The 23,861-nt window shown below is 37.3% G+C and overlaps 1 protein-coding gene across 1 annotated transcript; it reads right to left on the bottom strand.

The window, feature by feature from the left end:
- Window positions 1-730: 730 nt before the first annotated feature.
- LOC110875143 lies at window positions 731-22,875 on the bottom strand. Its single transcript, XM_022123351.2, has 5 exons — window positions 22,771-22,875; window positions 20,622-20,714; window positions 13,328-13,630; window positions 12,921-13,053; window positions 731-942 (listed from the first exon to the last, which is right to left on the bottom strand). Exons 1-5 carry the CDS (start codon window positions 22,873-22,875, stop codon window positions 731-733), a joined length of 846 nt encoding a protein of 281 aa, XP_021979043.2.
- Between the last annotated feature and the right edge of the window lie 986 nt (window positions 22,876-23,861).

The following is a 23,861-nucleotide window of genomic DNA, read 5'->3' as shown; positions in this document are numbered from 1 at the left end:
TAGATTCAACTCAAATGCATATGATTAGCGGATTTAGTGTACCGTGATTTAGGTGCTAATAACTATCAACGTCCCGAAGAACGGACAAGAATACACTTTCTAATCAACACAAGTAAATCCTAACCATGACAATGCACAATTACATATCACCATTTCGCAAAGTCATAACTTTTAACATCGTTCGACAATTTACGAATTCGTAACAAATGTAACACTATTGTCAAAAGTTTCAAAAATCAAACACAAATTGTCACTAAGTTGAAACAAGAACAATTCGAAACCCTAGAATTAACAACTACCTACACCGGGGTGAAACCGAGATGATTAGCCGCTCATGGTTGAAGAAGCTTGATCACCGGATGATTGGAACGCGAATGAAGTCATCTTGAAGCTTGAAGAATGAAGGAATGATGGATGATTAGGGTTTATGGATGATGATGGTAAGATGGATGATGAATAGAGAATTAGGGTTTTGGATGGTGAGTGAATGATGATGGTAGATGATTCTTGATTCGGGTTCTTGTGATGAAGGTTGATGGATAAGAGATGGAATGGTTGGTGATTCAGGCTCTAAAAGATCAAGTTCAAACTCAATTCGAGTGTAACTCCCGAAATGTGGGGTCAAAATACCTTTTTATTCGTCAAAAGCACTCAAAATTCGAATTCACGCGTCTGGCCAAAACACTGCCCGTCGGCGACGGGTTCCCAAATCCTGATCTTCTGCCGACGGCTAATGTGTCTGGTTACGGGATTTTTGTGCCGACGGTTGTTTCTGGAGGGCGTCGCCGACGGCTAGGACCCCGTCGGCGACGGGCTCTCGTTTGCAAGATCTCCGTTTTTCGTTCCCGACACTCCCGGTTGACCCGTAACGCATCCCGGTGCTCCAGTTTTCGATCCGTTGACCCGTAAAGCTCTCGAAAAGCTCCTTAAACTTCGTTAAACCTGCATAAACACAAATCTTATTAAAAGTAGGCCATTCAAGATTGAAACTTATGTAAAACACAAAGTTACGCAATAACGAACACCGGTTTTCAACCACGTATCACCCATTTGCATGAAACCCGGCTTTCGGTATCGTTCCAGAAATGTAATCCTCTAGCAATGGTGAACGCTCGAAGGTATTAATATCGTTCATTGTCACACCCCGATTTCCACGTGTATCACCGGTGGGCCCGGTGGGGGATTACCGTGACGTAGTTGGCAACAATATAGTCAAACCACACAATTATATGAATGCACAGCGGAAGCATAAAGATAAATATAATTCAACCTTTTGAATGTAATATCAAGTGTATTACAGAAGTCGAATTGTATCCACAGGGGATCATAAATAAAATAAAGTATTGTTCAATCAGATACAGCATCAAGTTTGCGAGACTATTCGTGATGCTAGGAAGCTATTACCAGCCAAATTTCGTGTAGTACCTGCACTTAATCTTTTGGGGAAAATACGTCAGTTTACACTGGTAAATACGTTCAACTGACACATTTGAAAATGTTTATTAAAATTGATTTGAATGCACGAGGCACAAACTCTTTTATAACTTGGGAAAATTATTAAAATCTTGTGAACGAATTACATGTCCTTTTATGCGTTCAGTAGCCCGGATCCTGTCCGGGTTAAAGATTAATAGACACACCACATTGCGTAAAACCGTAGTGTAAAAACCAACGGCTACGTCTTTTAATAATAATAATGTCGACATAATATACCGGGTGTACGCCTACACCGGGATGTCGAGGTCGTGGCCATTTCGTAAAATGATGCCAAGGATATCCGGGACAACGGTCATTAACCCCCCAAAGGCTTTTAAGTAACAAGACTGTTTAAATGAGCCGATCATATTATTCAATTAACCACCTAAGCGATGGAAGATATGATGCTCAATCAAGCGGTATTAATATACCGTATCCCAAGCCCGTATAAGGGAAAATAAGTTAAAGTATTTACCTTTGCAAGTATATTCCTTAATGGATTACGTCACAGATAGCTTTTACTGGGGCTCCTATTCTGGAAAGAAGGTTTTAATTAACCTATTAGAATCCTAATGGGTCTTTATATTGGTCGTAGCCTAGACCGGTTGGTTCCGAAATATAAATACGGTTTAATCGCGTGAAAAGGCGAAAACCGAGAATGGAGTGTGATTCTGACCCAACAAGTTCAGAGACTTGTTTTATATGGGTTTAAGGTTCACACTCTGGATTTCGGGGTCAAAATAATATGGTTTGACCCATATCGGCTAATTTATGAAAACTAGTTTCATAAGCCGAATCGTGCGCGCAATAGGCGCAACGGGTAACCGTAGGAGTCCTACGCTTGTTTCCTAAGTTAATATGCCTAAAAGAGGTTGTGGTATCAGTAGGATATCTTCCGTGATGCCCGTAACGAGTTTAAGTTAATATTATGCCCCGTAGGGGTTTTTCGGTCATTTTAAAGACTTTTAAAGAGCTTTTCGAGTTCTACAGGAAATCTGAGTTTCCCGAACAGTTTATAAAGTTTAAAATACTTTATTTATTATTTAAAATCAGTAGCAACTGGAATCGGGTCAAAAGACCTTGTAGAACTCAAGTTTTGGCCGAAAAGGGCATATTCGGTATTACCGAACCGTAGCCATAACCGCAGGTTATGAGCAAGGTAAAAATTATTAAAAATCTTTAAAATTCCAAAAATATTATTTTACAACAGTGGGTAAAAGTTTTGGTAACGAAATCTTGGTTTAGATAGGCGTTATGCTAATTGCGCCGTTTATTACAAAAGTTTACTTTAATTGCGCTATTTAGCATAACTCCCATTCTAGACCTCGGATTGTCGTGAAACTTTAAGGACATGCTTATAATTTAGTAAGCAAGGTTATGGTCCGTTCACGCGTCCGAAATACTCGTTTTATTTTAAAAAGGCCGTTACGGTCAACTTTTAGGCGATTAACGGAAATGCGTAAAAGACTCGGACAAACAATGAACCGGTCACAGAGGGTTATACCATCATGTAACCTGGTCCTAAGAGAGTCCTAAGGCATATCTATACCTCACTAAAACGGGTCAGAACTGAAGCCAATGCAAAAGTCAAACTTTTGCGACATTCGACTCCGAACCGGGTCAATATAGCAAATGGTCGATTCAAACGAGCGTAGACAAGTTTATATACTTAATATCATGTTTTATAAGTGTCAAAACAGGTTTCATATCATCTGCATTACAATTTATACAAGAATCGCTAATATAGCTTTCTGTTGACTTTTTGTGTGCACATTTGACTCGACATTTGACATAGTTAGAGTGGTGATCAGGGGAAACCCTTTTAGGGGTTTATTACCCACATGAATACCAACTCATAACTACTTTTTATTCGACAATTCACTGGACCATTCGTGAATTATCGCCATGCCAACCGTTAGTTACGACGGTTGGGTTTATAAGCTAACTAAGCAAAAACAGAACTATGGAAGGTATGGTATACTTACTGTAGGTCCCGTTTCGCGGAGGATTACGAACCTAAACCTTGTTATACAAACCTACTAGCGAGTGCGGAATCCAAGCTAGCAAGCAAACCGAGTTAGTAGCAAGTAGAGAAACAAACACACAAAGATTCACCGATTAACACTAGTCGTATTAATGCAATGAGGGTTTCGGTTACAGGCTCAATGTTTACAGAAGTGTTCTATAAACTCTCTAAGTGTGTGAGTGAGTTCTGGGCAGAATGCTCTCTAAGCTTCTATCTCTCGGGTGTGTGAAAATGGCAGAACTCACAGAACTTATCACATGCATGGGTATATATACCCAGCTCAGCAGGTCTGCTCGAAGGATTCGACAGATGGTCCGAAGGATCATCTGTCGACCACATGTTACACGAAAGATCAGCATGGACCTCGAAGGATCATCCTTCGAGGTCTAATGGTCGAACCATGGTCGAACCATATCTTTCGATCACCTCGAAGGATCAGGTGTATCCTTCGAGGCTATCCTTCGATCAGAACATCTTTCAGCTGTTGTCCAAGTCAAACCGGAGGATGGTTGACTTGGTCAACTTACAACACAAATCAGGACATCGTTTATATCAGACCGAATACAGACAAAGTACAGACACAAGTGCACCAACAAACTCCCCCTTGGCTGTAGCTTTGTCTTTGATCTCTAAGCTTTGTCTTGTTCTTCTAAAAGTTTAGACTCGTCTGGAACTTCGACAGTCTTTAGTCTTCAGGTCTTCAAGACTCTGATGTCCTATCATGTCTTCAATGCCGGAGGATCTTCAAAGTCTTCACGTCTTGAAAGTAGAGAGTGTATCAACAAACTACCCGTATCATGTAGGAAGTGTGTTGACAAACTCCCCCTTAACATAAGCTCCCCCTTGAGTTATGCTCGTGAAATACTTTAACTTTATGAAGTAAGATCCTTGTGGTGTTGATGATGGCCAACGGCAACTCGATCATCTTCATTCATTGAGCGCCTTCTCGTCGTGTCTTCATTCCAGAGCTTGTCATCGACTATGTTCTCCTAGCCTTTAGAATCTGCACATGCAAGAAATCTAAACGCGTAATGAGAACAACTGCTTGGAATATAGTTAGCATAAACAAATGACACACGAATGACCATGTCATAATCAAACACCGTCCGACAGTTTGAAAGTTTAAATTTGTCAATTTTAGTTTTAACTTTCAAACATGCAAATTTTTGACCGTTTATGAAGATTTAGTCAGTTCGGTTTTCAGTCAGGTTTCAGGTAACGAAGACTTAAGCTCCAACATCGTACGATCGAAAATAAAGTAGAAAGAAAATCTTTTTGGCTTTTATAAAGTTTATATTAAAACAAGCCTAAAATCTTTTTGGTATTTTTGAAATTAAAAGACAACAATTTAAAATCCTTTGAGTGTTATCAAACGACATCACCGCTAATGTCGTGCTGATATGCACCAAACGACGAAACTGTTTAAAAGAAATAATAAAAGTTAAGCAGTAAATAAATAAATATATACAGACATTCTTTTTGTGAGTTTCGAGGGTAAGAGAATCATATCAGTGTACGGTCATGCCAAAACACTCTTGTTGTTCAGTTAGTTAACATTAAGATAAGCATCCTATAACAATTATCGGTATTGTTGTCCACTTAAGCTCAACTTATCAGATGTAATCATGTTTAGAGGATACGTTAATGTATGATTTATACTTACCGACCGGTGTTCATCCACATCACGACACATTCCCGTATCAAGGTATGCACGAGAGTTCATCTTACCGGTGAGTATACCGATTATCATCTGTTTGACCGTATAAATTGTGAGATACTCACTTATTTTGAATTGAAAACAAGCCCTATGTGATATAATCACTTATTGATGAGGAACTTGATTTTCGTATGCATGAGGGCACAGGTGCAAGTCCGTGAACAGGTCAGTACTTCCGTACAGCAGAGAGACGAACTTGGCACCCGGATAAATGTGATATTTTATCACTTATTTGTTTTGGACATGTGATTGTTTATCACTTATTGAGGTCGAATGCAGTATGTATTATGTACACGTATGTATAGTATCATGGAAGATCTAGACTTGCGTCCCCGTTATTTTTCGGTAAAAGATACAACCATGATACCCAGATGATAAGCAGCATAAAGACCGAATATCTCAGAACCTCGGCAATCTATCAAACGAAATTTCGGTACTAAGACCATATGCCAATGAATGGTTCCCACCTGGTCTTCAGTCGATTAAGATTTATATCACCCTGCACACTTTAAAATGATTGTGAGCCTACCGATACATCTTATATAGAGCTGCTTATCGTTTTTCATTTAGGGTTTAAAGAGGTTTAGATATACCACTGATGTACTATCATTTTCTCTTTTGCTCGCCAGGAAACTCATTTTTGATTTTCTATTGTTTTTGAAATTTTTCGATGTTTTTGGATTTTCATATTTTTGGATTTACTCCCCCTAAAATCAATAAACTAAGACAAATTTAAAACACAAAGATATTTACAAAAATGATTTTCCGATGTTGGTTTTACTCGAATTTTACCTCAATGCCGTTTACCAAAATTAATTTTAATCAGAAATGATTTTATTGAATTTTGGAAAAATCAGTTGGCATGTCGGTAAGCGGTGCGGACCATGACAGCATTGATGAGTTTCATATAGAAACAATCACGTGTGAGGTGATATCCGAGATCAACGTGTCAGGTCAAAGAGTGCTGTTCGAGATAATAATAATTCACAAAGTAGCTTAAATATCGACAAGTATAGGAGAGATTAAGAATTTAAAGGCGTATCCTGCAACTGTTCCGTGCATTGCAAGGAATCTAAGCACTCTCCCAACTGGATATCCACCCGGTGTGGACTTCAAAGTCGAATTTGCAACTACTGAAAAGTCTCTTGACAGCAACAAGCTCATAAACCTCCGGGTCCGGCTGGTCTTTCACATTTCACCAGCGAAGGTCTTTGACTTTCTCTTTCAGAAATGGTGTGCGGATGTTCAATCCATGCCAAGGCATCGACACACATTTCACTTCATTCGTTCCTGTGGACCCGATCAAAAACCATAACGACCAAATTTGACACGTTCTTCATTTGGTCGAACTGTGCAACTTCATTCAGCCACATTTTCTTTTTCTATCCTCTCTCTCCATCAAAGGCAACAATTTCTTCTGTCGCCTATCTTGTGCAAGGACATTCCACTATTAACGATCCTAAGATTATCAATAGTTCCTCCTGGAACTTCCTGCACACTCACTCAGAGATTAGTTGGAGAGAGGGACCCAAGCCTTCACAGACTTGGGTCGTCCGTCATCATCGAGAATTGTAACATCCATTTCCCGATGATTCGGAATTGATGTAGCTCCCCCTGAAACAGTTACCGGTTTTGGTATCCAAATCTCTTTCTGTTTTTCATCCGATTTAACAGATTTTGTTTGAATAATCTCCGGTTTTAAAATCTTTTCAACTTCTTTTCTTTGTTTCTTTTTCTGTTTCTTTGCTCGTTGTTTAACAAGACGAGGGTCCTGTTTTTGTGAAACAGATCTTTTATGGTAATTGTTACCATGGGGAACATCAATTTTTGTCTTTCTCTTGGTGAGATATGGACAATTCTTAATGATGTGCCCATACTCACAGCATTCAAAGCATGATCTCCGCTCAACAAACCTCGGAGTATCATAACTGCAATAGCCGGATGATGAACTTCGTGATCTTGAGGTACTTGGTCCTACATCACAACCGTTTGTGTGTTGCGTATAGTTGTTTTGACTGTTTCTTTTCAAAATTTTACTTTGTTTAACAGAATCCTTATTGGATTTGTTTTTGGAAGTATCAATTTTATCAGTCCCTCTTGATTTCACGAGGTTTATCTTCCGAACCTTTTTCTTGTTTTCGCCCTGTTTGCCTTTACTATTCTCTTGGGCGGCATGATTTTGTTTACGGGGATTATCAACCTTTTCTTTCAACTTATGAAGATATGGACAATTTCGAATGATATGTCCAATTGTTCCACACTCAAAACAATATCTTCGTTCAACAATCCCCGAAGCATCATGTGCTCGTCTTGACGATGATGATGAACTTTGTGATCCCGAGGTACTGGGTTTTGAACAGTTTGGATCATTTCTTTTCAACACTGTTGCTTGTTTAACAAAATCTAAGTTAGATTTGTTCTCAAAAGTTTCGATTTTGTCCGTTCCCTTAGATTTCACAAAGTTCACATTCTTGTTTTTCTTTTGGGTCTGCTTCTTCTGACCCTGAGTCGATGCTTTTCCTTTAGGTTTGGCATGATTTGGCTGCCTTTTCTCTGTTGGTAATTTCTTATTCCCAAATTGTTTTCGAATTTCGGCCTTTGGAATAGGAGGACACTGTGTAACTGTAACACGTGGTCCTGTCTTTCCCAAAAACTTACTTGTCGAATCTTCAAAGACTTTACTTATTAAAGATTGATTAACATTCTTAATAGGAAAATCTTTGTCAGAGTAGATTTTATCATCACCAACAAGAGTGTACAGCAAATTCACACCCTCCGACTCTTTTGCAGACGAGGACTTGATTGCAACAGTCTTAGCGGGTTTTGCAGGAGGATCACATAGAATGTAATTCTCGAGAGGTATGTCCCCATTTTTGACTTCCGCATCAGACTTTGCTGGGATGGTATCATCAGATTCATCATCAGAAGAATCAGCATCCTCAATGATGACTGGAGGATCCTGATTCAGTTCAGCAGAAGACACACATGCATCTGCTGAAGTATCTGAGTCTGGTGATACATCTTTCTTGTATCCGAGTCCTGCTGCAAACTCCTTTACATCTAGAGGAACAGATGGTTCAAAGAACACTCTATCCTCCTCGTCAGGCATCGCATCATAATTGTGTCTCACAGGTGGTGGACATTTCTTATATCCTATGCATGTGACATCCCGTTTTTCTTTCTGAACTTCAATGATGTGATCCAACACATAGCTAGAACTCAAATAGCTATCTAGCTTGAGTTGGATTGCCTCACTTTCCGTTTTTACACAGACCATTTCTTTTTGCATTGTCTCAAGACGTGAGATATACAAATTAATTTCCGTTTGTTTTCTGGAAACCATTTTAGTCAATTCAGTTTTATCTTTCTTTAACGTCTCAATCATTGACTTAAATTCTTTTTCATGGTTTTCATAATACATATTGGTTTCTGTGCATTTTGAAAGATCCACGGTCAACTTCTGGTTGTGGAGAAATGTCACATCATATTTCTCTTGCAAAGCTTCGTGTTTGCTTTGCAATTCACACCACTGGGCATTCAACGAAACATGTTTGTCTTGCAAGTCAAACAAACTAGCTTGTAAAGCATCATGTTTGCCTTGCAACTCAGACATGTTTGCCTTTAATCTAGCATAATTATCACAATCTACAGCAGTTGGTTCATCAACACATACCTGACTGGAATTACTCTCAGGTGTTGGCCTTTCTGCATCAGAATCAACAATCTCCCTTGATGATTCACATTCAGATCCATCCTCACTTGAACGTGAAGTTGTATCACCCTCAACTGAAGTTGAAACATCTTCATCTGAACTTCTAACATGTTCAGAACTGTTATCATTTCCCGAGGATCCACCATTGCTTGCATCTTTGACAATTTCAGCATACAACGCCGACTTTGTCTGACTAATGTCTGTGGTGGGAGGCGGCTTTACAGGAACTTGTATTGGATTGCCAAAACAATCTGTTGTTGTTATTTTCGGTTCACTTTGCCTTTGATTGATAACTGATGCCCACATTTCTGCAGTAATTCGAGGTGGTGTTGGAGGTTCGGCCCATAATGGAGATGACCTTGTATTCGTGTATTTTCCATCGTCTGGAGCCGGTGTACCCCACCATGAGGGAGTGACACCTGAACTTGTATATTCACCATTATCTGGAGCAGGAGTTCCCCACCAACTCGGATTCATCTTTGACAAGAAAAATAAATTCTATGTCAAAGTCACGAAGGATGATTGCCACCCGAAAGATCACACAGCCGAAGGATCCTGGTCGAAAGATCTGAAATCACAGAAACTGGTCAACAATAAACTGACCACAATCGAAAGATCAACTATTGTTCGAAGGATCAACAGTACTCGAAAGATTACTGTTGAATCTCGAACAATGATGTCGAAAGATTCAAGAACTCGAAGGATTCTCCTTTGAAAGATCCTTATCTTTCGAGCTAGATCCTTATCTTTCGGACACTGTCTTTCGAATAGATTCCTTGGTCGAAAGATATGTTTCGGACTTCGAAGGATGTGTCGAAAGATGATGATCTTTCGAGCCTTCCTTGATCGAAAGATGATCTTTCGATGTCGAAGGATATCTTTCGAAGTCGAAGGATATCTTTCGAGTGTGCACAGACACACTGACACAGATGTGACGGGTTGGTGAAAAGGTGATGGGTAGGTAAGTCAACTTTCGGCAGAAAGGTATGGCAGGCTGACAACTTTCCCACCAACCAAGATTTTCAAACAAGAACTTACCCAAAATGGTAAACTTAACCCAGAAACCGGTGACCGGAACCTTAACCGGAATATTGCCGGAATTCACCAAATCACTCAAAAACAAGTTTTCAAGTTACCCAACCCAACCTTGAACACTCCCGAAGGTTTAGGAACCGTTTTTCAGTTTAAATAAGCAAGAAAACCACCAAAAACGGGTGCTAAACCAAGTGTCCAAACACACCAAACACTTGAACAAACCCGGTTTTAAACAAGGTAAAGAGCCAAGCTCTGATACCACTTGTAGGTCCCGTTTCGCGGAGGATTACGAACCTAAACCTTGTTATACAAACCTACTAGCGAGTGCGGAATCCAAGCTAGCAAGCAAACCGAGTTAGTAGCAAGTAGAGAAACAAACACACAAAGATTCACCGATTAACACTAGTCGTATTAATGCAATGAGGGTTTCGGTTACAGGCTCAATGTTTACAGAAGTGTTCTATAAACTCTCTAAGTGTGTGAGTGAGTTCTGGGCAGAATGCTCTCTAAGCTTCTATCTCTCGGGTGTGTGAAAATGGCAGAACTCACAGAACTTATCACATGCATGGGTATATATACCCAGCTCAGCAGGTCTGCTCGAAGGATTCGACAGATGGTCCGAAGGATCATCTGTCGACCACATGTTACACGAAAGATCAGCATGGACCTCGAAGGATCATCCTTCGAGGTCTAATGGTCGAACCATGGTCGAACCATATCTTTCGATCACCTCGAAGGATCAGGTGTATCCTTCGAGGCTATCCTTCGATCAGAACATCTTTCAGCTGTTGTCCAAGTCAAACCGGAGGATGGTTGACTTGGTCAACTTACAACACAAATCAGGACATCGTTTATATCAGACCGAATACAGACAAAGTACAGACACAAGTGCACCAACACTTACAGAAGCTTAAGGCAAGACTCAAGAACAGAGAAGAAAGCTTGAGAGCTCTTAGAATGATCAGTAGTTGAGTGTTTGAGGTGTGTGTTGGTTATGAACCAAACATGCCTATTTATAGTGTTCAAAATGCCTTAAGATCTTTACACATTGGTCTACAGCTGGTCATGGATGATGGGCAGGTGGCCTAGAGTATTATGGGTCGTGTAGGGGGCGCCCATGCCTCATTTATTGATGGTTTGATCGTTCACTAGCTCAAAAGGCATAAAAATCCAAGGTTTCTGCATCTGGGCGTCCCACGCGGCCCGCATGGAGGATCCATGCATTTTGTACGCGGGCCGCCTGATGTTTAAAAATCAGGCGCGTATCTTAGGGGGCTCGCGGCCCGCCTTCACTTACCCCAGAACCTAACGCGGGTCGCGAGAGGTTAGTTTTTCAGGTTTTTAAAATCTTTTGTAATGATGACGAGAATCTGGTAATTAATAACGAAATCTTTCGTAATTATTAACCTGACATTTCGGGTTTGAAGGGGTAACTTTGCGGTTTGGCCCTCGATTATTTACAACTAAGGGCCTCGAGTTATTTACCCGCATTGTTAAGTCCCCGGTTAGTTTATTAATTATTCGGAAAGCCTTAACTTTCATTGTTGACGCTTTTAACCCTTCTCATACGAATTCGATCATAACTTTCTCGTTTTAAAACGGAACTTCGCGGAATTTATACAGTATATTCTAGTGAGCGTATAATACTGCTAAAAAGCCTCGGGAGCGTTAAAGGGTCACTCAGAGGTATAATTAAACATGTTGACACAGTTAACCCCTGTAGCTTGTAATCTCTCACTTTCTTCCGCGTTTCGCTTCCGTACGATCCATGATTTATTCGTTTGAAGGTACAAGCACCACTTAGGGTTACTATACAGTATATTTACCCTTGTTTGACATTTATAACCCTCGAATTTATATACTTTCAAGGTTTGTCAATATTAGTCCTTTATTTAATATCAATGCCACGTGTAAACAAATGACACGTGTTAACACATCATTGGACACAAAAATTCGAGGTGTTACATTCATACACCCGACGAGACCAAAGAAAGCCGACCAAACCCAAAGGTCGTATGACGCAATCCCTTGTAAAACCAACGTTGGTCCTTTCTGATCACCGCGTGTATGTTGATGAAATACTAATAAAAAAAATAAATACTTGATCATTTGGCTATTGGGATGGAGCGCGCTGATGGTACGTACTGGCTCGGCAGGACGGGCTCATGACTCAACGAGCCAGTACTGGCTCATGACTCACGTACACTCACTCGTATCGCATGTTGGCTTGACCGTCTTACCACAACCACATGCTCCGGGAGATGCTTCCACAGTTGGTTCAGCAACACCACAGACGCCGAGCGACGAGTATTGTATTTTTTTTATGTAAAGTATTGTAATTATTGACTTACAGCCAAAACAAAATAAATAAATAACCATACGAGTCGTACAGATGTATGCGATCGTATAACATTACACGTTTACATCTTGCATATCAAAAAAAAAAAAATCACCATACGATCGTATAACAACCTATGCAACTCGTATACTGTTACACGAATCCTATAACAGGCAGAGACAAAAAAGAAACATTTTCGTTCCCCTAGACGCCTCGTATAGGTGAATGAGAATGTTGACACCCTTCGTCTATATGAGCCGTATAGATGAAGGGTGTCAAAATAGCCTAATAGGGGTGTATCAATAGCCCCACCCTTATTCAAATACTCTCCCCGTAGCTCTAAATTACCTGTATATTAAGAGGAATTATAATTTAAAGTTGGCTGCTCAAATAACATAAACAAAAGTCCAGGCTCAACACACTAGTTACTTTATGACAAACATGAAACATGGCATGATAAAACTCAAACAGGATCAGAATTGCCGTAGAGTAAGGGACAGACGGCCCAACTTCATCTGGCTTTCTGCATATAATCCATGAGTAGATATGAAGCAACTGACTTGCTCCACCCCGTGATAAATATGTCTAGACTTGCCACCAAATATCAATATATCACCTGAATCCAAGCAAACACTTTTCAGCTTTCTTTTACGTTTAGTACGGCCATACACAAATATTGCAGAAGTGCCAATGGAGATGGAAACCACAGGCAATCCTCTTCTTAGAGAATCTGAGCTCTCATCACAATCCTACATTCAACAAAAACACTCAATAATTAACTCTCTATTTACACGAACGGGTCTATTAGCATTACATTATATAAACTATGTATCAAATAACTTTAGTTAAAACAAGGGTTGATAGTCATCCATTGTGTATTTTCCCAAATAATAGTTCATATATGCTTTGTATAATCTATTATCATTTCCATAATAATATAGTTCATATGACCCATAAAATTACGTAACAAAACTTCTGAAATAAAATAGTAATGAAAATCAATGAGTTAATAGGAAAATTAACCTGATGAAGGCCAAGTCGACCATTGGTTTCATAGAAACTGACTAAACAAGTATCGGGGTACATTGAAGGAAGATAATCCAGATAGAGTTGAGCATCTTTAATTGCAGCTTCCGCCAATGAGATAAATTCATGTGGAACCGGTGGTGGTTTAAAACCATTACTTCTGTAACAGTTCCTATACCCTGTTTCCGGCTCCCAGTTTCGACCAAAACACATTTGTCGTCGACGATCTTCATCACTTTTGTACATGTAAAATCCCCCAGGACCTGCGGCCCACTTTTCACATATGTTCACTATATCAACCTAATAGATTAGATTCGAGTCAAAATATTGATTTATGGAAAAGCATTGTTCCGGAATCACAATTTAAGTTTGTAATTTGCAAACAAGAGTAATTTTTTTAGAGAGAAATGTCCTTTGAAAAAGCAAAAAAAAGGAAAGATATAGTAGTTGTAGTTCAAAATCTACTACAGCATATTCATAATATGGGTAAAGTTCTTGTACAAATAATCTTAACATACTAAACATACAAATTGAAGGAAAACTCAAAAAGACAAGGTGGCATTTTTGTAATTATCAATAACTATCAAAGTTATTCTACAAATATACCTAAAAAAACCTAACCACTCCCCCCACCCCCCCCCCCCAAAAACCTAAAAAAAACCTACCCCCCCCCCACCCCCCAAAAACCTAACCCCCCCCCCCCCCCCACCCAAGCTAAAATGCTAAAAACTAAACCCCCCAAAAAACCTAAAAAAATCTAAAAAAATAAAAAAAAACACACAATTTATTTTATTTTATTTTTTTAACATTTTTTATTAAAAAATCGCTACTTTTAGTAGCAGCAAAAAAAAAAATTTTTTTTTTTTTGCTAACGAAATGTAGCGATTTTTTAATAAAAAATGTTAAAAAAAAAATTTGTGTTTTTTTAGGTATTTTTGGTTGTAACTTTGATAGTTGGTGGTAATTACAAAAATGCCACCTTGTCTTTTTGGGTTTTCCTTCAATTTGTATGTTTAGTATGTTAAGATTATTTGTATTTGATCTTTTGCCTTCATAATATTGATAGATACATATACAACAACAACAACAACCATACCCAGTATATCCCACAAATAGCAAAGCTACTCATAGGGTCTGGGGAGGGTGGGATTGAGGCTGCTTCCAGAAGAGACCCTCAGCTCCGAATGATAGATACATATACACATGGGGGAAATTAATCTTTTGGCAATAAAAAAGAGCTTCTGCCATTCTCAAAAGGTGCAAAAAATAGAAACAACTAACAGAAAACATATACCTGGTCCGTGAAGCTGACGTAATTCTTCAAGATAATCATTCCGGGTCCAAGTATTTCGTAAGTTGAAAGTTTGCTCGGGGTCCTTTCACTTGGTGGCTCTTTGATATACGGCCTTTTGTTGATTAAAGTATATGGTACTGTTTCAGTAGGCCAATTTATAGGAAAGCAGTGACACTCCCTCGATAAAGAACCATGGAATGCATCCTGCATGTATATACAATGTTCTTGTCACCATGGAATGCATCCTGCATGTATGGAATGATCTGGTTGTTTTTTGGGGTTAAAATGGCTGTTTTGTGGAGGTTGTCGACGATGGTGGCTGAGGATGGGAATGGTGTCAGGTGGTGAAAGGTGGTGGTCTGAGATGGGGGGTTACCAGAGTTAGATGGTGTGGTGGTGGCGGCAGTCGGCTGGTAATGGTGTGGTGATAATGGTGAGAGTTAAGTTGTAAGAGATGATGATGAGGATGATTAATTACGAAATGGTCCTTTAACTTCGATTTATATATAAAAGAGTGTTTTTTTTAATATTAATGTTTTTGTGCCGCGTCATCAACCATGTTAGCAAAAAATTAACTGGGTAAGACCCTAGTTAGCAAAGGCTCGGTGGAGGAATATAGTTTGAAAGTTGGGACTGTTGTCAGGAATTTCTTAAATAGGGATTAATGTTGGCCAATGGAGTAAAGTTTAGATTATTAAAATCCATGTCCCCATTAATCAATTGCTATTGATTAAATCATCAACCACGGAGTTGTAAGACTTTGGGATCATTCAGGTCAGTTTCCACTTCAAAGATGCCCATAAAAGAGTTGCTAAACGTAAATTTATTGTATAATTTGAGTCTGTTCTTATTGAAAAGTGGCTACTTTTGGCTAGCAACAGTCTTGATGGCAAAGGCCGTTCAAACATTCATCTTAGCGGACTTGTATGTTTCAAAATGGCCCTAACTATCTGCACACCCAGTTTGCCTATTTGCACACTTAGGGTTTACCTACGCAGCGTATTGGTCAATACGCAGCGTATAGGGTTAACCCAATACGCTGCGTATTGACCCATACTCAGCGTATATAAACCATGGATCTCAGTGCCTAATTACCAATCATTGCACAGAAAACAAGGTTTATATACGCTGCGTATAGCTCTCTACGCAGCGTATATAAACCATTAGACTTTTTTGGGTCATTTTGGTAGGTTTGAGGGATCATTTTTTCACAAAGTTTATATATGCTGCGTATTGACCAATACTCAGCGTATGTAAATGTCTGAAAATGTCATTTATGCCCTTGTATTGAGGCTATACGAAGCCAAATACAAGGATAGTTGTGTCATTTTTGTCTTATATGCTGCGTAGTGATCTCTAAGGAGCGTATATAAAGCTCTATTTTTGTATTTTTTTTGTGTATTCCTTTGTTTATTTATAAAAAAAAGGAAAATAACACCCGATACGATACTATACGATACGATATAACACCCGTATAGGCCTATAGGTGTGATTTAATTCCCGTATTGACCTCGTATAAGCCTATAAGTGTGATATCGTATCGTATAGGTGTGGTTTAGGTCCCGTCTAATCCTATATGCATATACAAGACCTATAGGAAACCTATACGAGACTTATACTACACTATACGATACGATACGATACTATACTATACAATAACACCCGTATAGGCCTCTATACGAGACTTATATACTATACACTATACGATACAATATGATGCAATACGATACCATACGATGCATTACGATAAGATAATTTAATTTAAACGATAACAATATAATATATTTGTATTATTTACGAATAATATTGTTTTTTATAAATAATTTTCTTTTTTTATAAATAAACAAAGGAATACGATAATTTAATTTAAACGATAAGAAAACAATATATTTGTATTATTTACCAATAATATTGTTTTTTTATAAATAATTTTCTTTTTTAATTTTTATAGTTCATAATATTTATATTATTTTTATTTTTATAATTTATATTTGTATTATTTACCAATAATATTGTTTTTTTATAAATAATTTTCTTTTTTTTTTATAAATAAACAAAGGAATACACAATAAAAAAAATACAAAAATGGAGCTTTATATACGCTCCTTAGAGGTCCCTACGCAGCGTATGAGACCAAAATGACACAACTACCCTTGTATTTGGCTTCGTATAGCCTGAACACAAGGGTATAAAAGACATTTTCAGACCTTTATATACGCTGCGTATAGGTCAATACGCAGCGTATTTAAAGGGTGGTAAAATTATTTTAAACCCCAAACCTGAGGTAAAATTATCTTTTTAACCCTTATAGTTTATATATGCTGCGTATTGACGAATACTCAGCGTATGTAAAGGTCTGAAAATGTCATTTATGCCCTTGTATTAAGGCTATATGAAGCCAAATACAAGGGTAGTTGTGTCATTTTTGTCTTATATGCTGCGTAGTGATCTCTAAGGAGCGTATATAAAGCTCTATTTTTTTTTTTTTTTTTGTGTATTCCTTTGTTTATTTATATAAAAAAAGGAAAATAACACCCGATACGATGCTATACGATACGATATAACACCCGTATAGGCCTATAGGTGTGATTTAGTTCCCGTATTGACCTCGTATAAGCCTATAAGTGTGATATCGTATCGTATAGGTGTAGTATAAGTCACGTATTGACCTCGTATAAGACTATAAGTGTGATATTGTATCGTATAGCATAGTATATGTCCCGTATTGACCTCGTATAAGCCTATAAGTGTGATATCGTATCGTATAGCATAGTATATGTCCCGTATTGACCTCGTATAAGCCTATAAGTGTGATATTGTATCGTATAACGTAGTATATGTCATGTATTGACTTCGTATAAGCCTATAAGTGTGATATCGTATCGTATAGCGTCGTATAGGTCACGTATTGACCTCGTATAAGCCTATAAGTGTGATATCGTATCGTATAGGTGTAGTATAGATTACGTATTTACCTCGTATAAGCCTATAAGTGTGATATCGTATCATATAACGTAGTATAGGTCACGTATTGACCTCGTATAAGCCTATAAGTGTGATATCGCATCGTATAGCGTCGTATAGGTCACGTATTGATCTCGTATAAGCCTATAAGTGTGATATCATATCGTATAGGTGTGGTTTAGGTCACGTATTAACCTCGTATAAGCCTATAAGTGTGATATCGTATCATATATGTGTGGTTTAGGTCCCGTCTAATCCTATATGCATATACAAGACCTATAGGAAACCTATACGAGACTTATACTACACTATACGATACGATACGATACGATACTATACTATACTATACTATACAATAACACCCGTATAGGCCTCTATAGGAGACCTATATACTATAAACTATACGATACGATATGATGCAATACGATACGATACGATACGATGCAATACGATAAGATAATTTAATTTAAACGATAACAATATAATATATTTGTATTATTTACGAATAATATTCTTTTTTTATAAATAATTTTCTTTTTTTTATAAATAAACAAAGGAATACGATAATTTAATTTAAACGATAACAAAACAATATATTTGTATTATTTACCAATAATATTGTTTTTTTATAAATAATTTTCTTTTTTAATTTTTATAATTCATAATATTTATATTATTTTTTATTTTTATAATTTATATTTGTATTATTTACCAATAATATTGTTTTTTTATAAATAATTTTCTTTTTTTTTATAAATAAACAAAGGAATACACAATAAAAAAAATACAAAAATGGAGCTTTATATACGCTCCTTAGAGGTCCCTACGCAGCGTATGAGACCAAAATGACACAACTACCCTTGTATTTGGCTTCGTATAGCCTGAACACAAGGGTATAAAAGACATTTTCAGACCTTTATATACGTTGCGTATAGGTCAATACGCAGCGTATTTAAAGGGTGGTAAAATTATTTTTAACCCCAAACCTGAGGTAAAATTATCTTTTTAACCCTTATAGTTTATATATGCTGCGTATTGACCAATACTCAGCGTATGTAAAGGTCTGAAAATGTCATTTATGCCCTTGTATTAAGGCTATACGAAGCCAAATACAAGGGTAGTTGTGTCATTTTTGTCTTATATGCTGCGTAGTGATCTCTAAGGAGCGTATATAAAGCTCTATTTTTGTATTTTTTTTTGTGTATTCCTTTGTTTATTTATAAAAAAAAGGAAAATAACACCCGATACGATACTATACGATACGATATAACACCCGTATAGGCCTATAGGTGTGATTTAGTTCCCGTATTGACCTCGTATAAGCCTATAAGTGTGATATCGTATCGTATAGGTGTGGTTTAGGTCACGTATTGACCTCGTATAAGACTATAAGTGTGATATCGTATCGTATAGCATAGTATATGTCCCGTATTGACCTCGTATAAGCCTATAAGTGTGATATCGTATCGTATAGCATAGTATATGTCCCGTATTGACCTCGTATAAGCCTATAAGTGTGATATTGTATCGTATAACGTAGTATATGTCATGTATTGACTTCGTATAAGCCTATAAGTGTGATATCGTATCGTATAGCGTCGTATAGGTCACGTATTGACCTCGTATAAGCCTATAAGTGTGATATCGTATCGTATAGGTGTAGTATAGGTCACGTATTGACCTCGTATAAGCCTATAAGTGTGATATCGTATCATATAACGTAGTATAGGTCACGTATTGACCTCGTATAAGCCTATAAGTGTGATATCGTATCGTATAGCGTCGTATAGGTCACGTATTGACCTCGTATAAGCCTATAAGTGTGATATCATATCGTATAGGTGTGGTTTAGGTCACGTATTAACCTCGTATAAGCCTATAAGTGTGATATCGTATCGTATAGGTGTGGTTTAGGTCCCGTCTAATCCTATATGCATATACAAGACCTATAGGAAACCTATACGAGACTTATACTACACTATACGATACGATACGATACGATACTAAACAATAACACCCGTATAGGCCTCTATACGAGACTTATATACTATACACTATACGATACGATATGATGCAATACGATAAGATAATTTAATTTAAACGATAACAATATAATATATTTGTATTATTTACGAATAATATTCTTTTTTTATAAATAATTTTCTTTTTTTATAAATAAACAAAGGAATACGATAATTTAATTTAAACGATAACAAAACAATATATTTGTATTATTTACCAATAATATTGTTTTTTTTTATAAATAGTTTTCTTTTTTAATTTTTATAATTCATAATATTTATATTATTGTTTATTTTTATAATTTATATTTGTATTATTTACCAATAATATTGTTTTTTTATAAATAATTTTCTTTTTTTTATAAATAAACAAAGGAATACACAATAAAAAAAATACAAAAATGGAGCTTTATATACGCTCCTTAGAGGTCCCTACGCAGCGTATGAGACGAAAATGACACAACTACCCTTGTATTTGGCTTCGTATAGCCTCAAAACAAGGGTATAAAAGACATTTTCAGACCTTTATATACGCTCCTTAGAGGTCAATACGCAGCGTATTTAAACTTTGTGAAAAAATATCCCTCAAACCTACCAAAATGATCCAAAAAATCTAATGGTTTAATACGCAGCGTATATAACCCTTGTTTTCTGTGCAATGATTGGTTGTCAGGCACTGAAATCCATGGTTTATATACGCTGAGTATTGGTCAATACGCAGCGTAGAGGGTTAACCCTATACGCTGCGTATTGACCAATACGCTGCGTAGATAAACCCTAAATTTGCTAGGGTTTGGTGTGCCAATAGGCACTTTAGTGTGCCAATAGGCACACCCTTCAAAATAACCATTTACTAACACACGGGTCTATCATTTATCTCTAATGGGTAGATTCAAGGAACCAAAAATTGTAAGTTGACAGGTTTGAACTCCATTCGATATTGCAAGTTAAGAATCACAAGTTGGGGAGGTTCTTAAAAGCAAAGTTGAATTTACGTTCATAGAAAGTTTACCTTAATTCCGATTGATTGAAACGATGGAGGGGGGCGGTTGAGTGTGAGAAACGATGGAGGGTGGGAGCTGCGGTCCGCCTGCATGGGTTTTACCTGCAAATGAGTTTTTAAGTTAATATTTCACCAAAAAACTACATCAAAACAAAAGGCAAGCTCCACCGCAACCCCTTTTTCTACTTGGACAAATTTCAACAATTTATCATTCTACTGATCGATCGAGAGACAAAGTTGAAATAACTAATTACCCACTACTCCCGTACATAGCAACGAAAATAAAACAAACATATGAACAAAACAAACTTGACCGGCCACAGACAAATAGAAAAGTCAGTCCACATTTGACAACGCAACAGTGTAGTCGTTCGTATCAAATACAGACTGATTTGGTCATGTTGGAACCCTAATTTTTTCTTTTAACTCATAAACATATCAGTCAGCGATGACGATTACAGACCAAAGCTTCAGCAAAACAAAAATTGTATGAAATAATAATAATAATAATAATAAATTTATAAGACGAAGAGAATCGCTCACCCAAAAAGACGTGGATACCATGGGTCTGCACAAACTCATCGTTACGATTTGATTTCTGGAGAAGCAGGGTATGCATGGTTGTTTAACAACAGCCGCCACGTATTATATTCATCCCTCGCCTAATGGGCCTGCCTTTTTTATTTAGGCAAATTGGATTCTAATCCAAACTCATACTCCGCCGATTTTTTGAGCGTTTGATCAGAATGAGGATACGAGTCTAGTTTTTTGTTAATTAGAAGTTCAAACACCGGTGTTTGAACTTCTCATTAACAAAAATCTAGACTCGTATCCTCGTTTTGATCAAAACTCAAAAGCCCCAAAAAAATCGGTTTGTAATTTGGAATTTTTTTAACTCCGTTATGTTTTTTTAACAGCATACTATTTTACAAACAAAATCGAAGAGTTCGGATAATTGTGGGTAATTAAACTGAGTTGGGATTATTATCGGTCAAAAAGAGCTAGTTCGGATTATTAAAATCCAATTTGCCTTTTATTTATTTTCGTTAATTTTACACATTATACATAGGGCTGAGTATTCAACAAGAACCGACCCAACCCGTTTAATACCCAACCCGAAAACCGAAAATATATAAGATCAAGAACCAAATATTGGACCCTATGAATGAAGGCGGATATCGGTCCCATATGAGATCGGGTCGTCCGTCTTCCATTAATACCTGATACCGACAATCATTCTTTCTAATTCGATCACTATTACTTCAAATTTGTTCCATAATCCAGATTATGGCAATCATCTTTTACATTTCAAGGTATGAGCAACCTTCAACTTTAGCAGGCATTAACTTCAATGATGAAACAAGCAGCTGTCAATACATATTTTTATGTGTTGTGTATAGTATGCGAAAAACTTCAATGATGAAAGGAATAGCCGTCATGAAACTAGGAGATCGATTACAAACGGATAACCGTCATGAAACCATCAGCCTAGAACTTCAAAAGTCATCCCTAATTATTCAGTTTAAAAAAGGCCCATGTGTAACGCCTCGCCTTTCGTAGCTTTCCGGTTTTAGAAAGTGTATTCGTATTCCTATTTATGGAAACTTGTACTCGTATTGTAGCGTATTCTTATTTCAATTCCAACTTTGTAATCCGAGACTTTGATCGTAATGAAATTCACACTTATTACATGCTTGCAAAACATTCATACATGCATTCACGATATTCAATTTACACTTGCATACGTTTATTATACTTGAAATCATATTAATTATCAAAGATTATGCATAAAATGATGAACTATAGGAAGTTTAGGGGCCAAAATAAAAGAAATCAAACTCAAAGGGAAACAAGGGGCGCCGCCGTACGCGACGCCTAACCCCCTTAAAGCTACGCCGTACGCCACGCCCGGGCGCCCCCCGATCCGGAGAAAGTTGTTTGCTACATACGGGTTGGCCACTTCTCCACCTTCATTTTCACCCAATCACTTCAAACCTCCATTAAAACTCAAACCCTACTTCACCACTATAAAACGGAGCCTCCACACCACCATTTTCACTTTCCAAACACCTCTATACTCTCAAATTGCTCTCTAAATCTTTGGAAATCCAAGTTCAAGGCAGAAACTTCTAAGTTGCAAAAGTGAGTTCCAACTCACTTTTCTTCCATCTTTTTTCACTTCTTCTTCCTCTACAAAGTTTGGAATGCCTCTAGCGATGTTTCCACAGGTTTTCCATGGAAAACCAAGGTGGAACAACACCATTTTTTATGGCCAACTTTCAGTTTTGGAAGAAAACTTTATAAACATTACTTAAACTTGTGTTTTTCTTCAAACAAACCTATGTTCCTATGCTCCTAATCAAGTCTATGATTAGTGAGCTTAAAGAAGTTTGTTCCATACAAATTAGGAGGTATTTATTCACTCCAAACTTTCTGTTTTGTAAGGGTTTTAACCCCCAAGTGTTGTATCCACCAAAACACATAGATATAAGCCAGTGAGCAAACATCCTAATAATTTTGTATTGAGAACCATAAGTATATTGCTGGTGGTTTATTGTTGTCTAAATTTAGTTCATAGTTTTCGTGGTTTGTTGATTTTGCAGGTTGTGGTCAAGGTATTGATGTTTTGATGAATGTGGAGCACTCAAGTTGACCTCTGGTTGCCTTAAAGTTCGCCCTGGCATGTCCGGTATGTTTTCCTTTTGTTCACATGTTTGTGGTATGGCTTCTTTATATGGGGTGATCGTTTTGGCCCATTCACTTTTGAATGGGTCGATTTGGGTTGTCCTGTCTAACGGGTCACCTAAAGCCTATAATTTCTTGCGTACAAATTTGTACATTCTTTGTTCAAAGATTTAGATTATTACAGTTAGGGGTGTCAATTATGTTGGGTTGCGAGTTAGTGGGTTGAATTGTGCAACCCGAATATGACCCGCATTTTTATTCATGTCAAGTATTTTAAACCTTACTCGGACACACGATCACCCCGAACATGACCCATTCAGCCTGTTTTACTAGAGTTCATTTGGGTTTTGAGAATCATACACATGCCTGATAATTATTCAAATGAGGTTGTTATCTGTTATTACCATAACATGAAAGTTTTTTTAGGATCAGACTCATTGTTTAATAAGATGCCTTTTTTTGAGAATGAGATCTGGTTTAAAACTATTGACTATCATAAGAGTTATGAAGCATTTAACATTTTTATTGGTAAAATGATAAGAACTAAATCATTAATTATATTGA

This window comes from Helianthus annuus, chromosome 9 (assembly GCF_002127325.2).
Source record: "Helianthus annuus cultivar XRQ/B chromosome 9, HanXRQr2.0-SUNRISE, whole genome shotgun sequence".
NCBI classification, from domain to species: Eukaryota; Viridiplantae; Streptophyta; class Magnoliopsida; order Asterales; family Asteraceae; genus Helianthus; species Helianthus annuus.
The sequence above is the reverse complement of the archived record's forward strand: the minus strand, read 5'-3'. Positions and strand labels throughout refer to the sequence as shown.

Bases quoted from the DNA above. Each gene is read 5' to 3' on its own strand.
- LOC110875143 (XM_022123351.2), bottom strand. From the start codon at position 22,875: ATGGTGTTGTTCCACCTTGGTTTTCCATGGAAAACCTGTGGAAACATC. The intron at 13,631-20,621 runs GTAAACTTTCTA...CTAATCTATTAG, and splicing joins TTCAATCAATCGGAATTAAG to GTTGATATAGTGAACATATG. The intron at 943-12,920 runs GTGATATATTGA...GTGTTTATGCAG, and splicing joins AAGTGTTTGCTTGGATTCAG to GTTTAACGAAGTTTAAGGAG.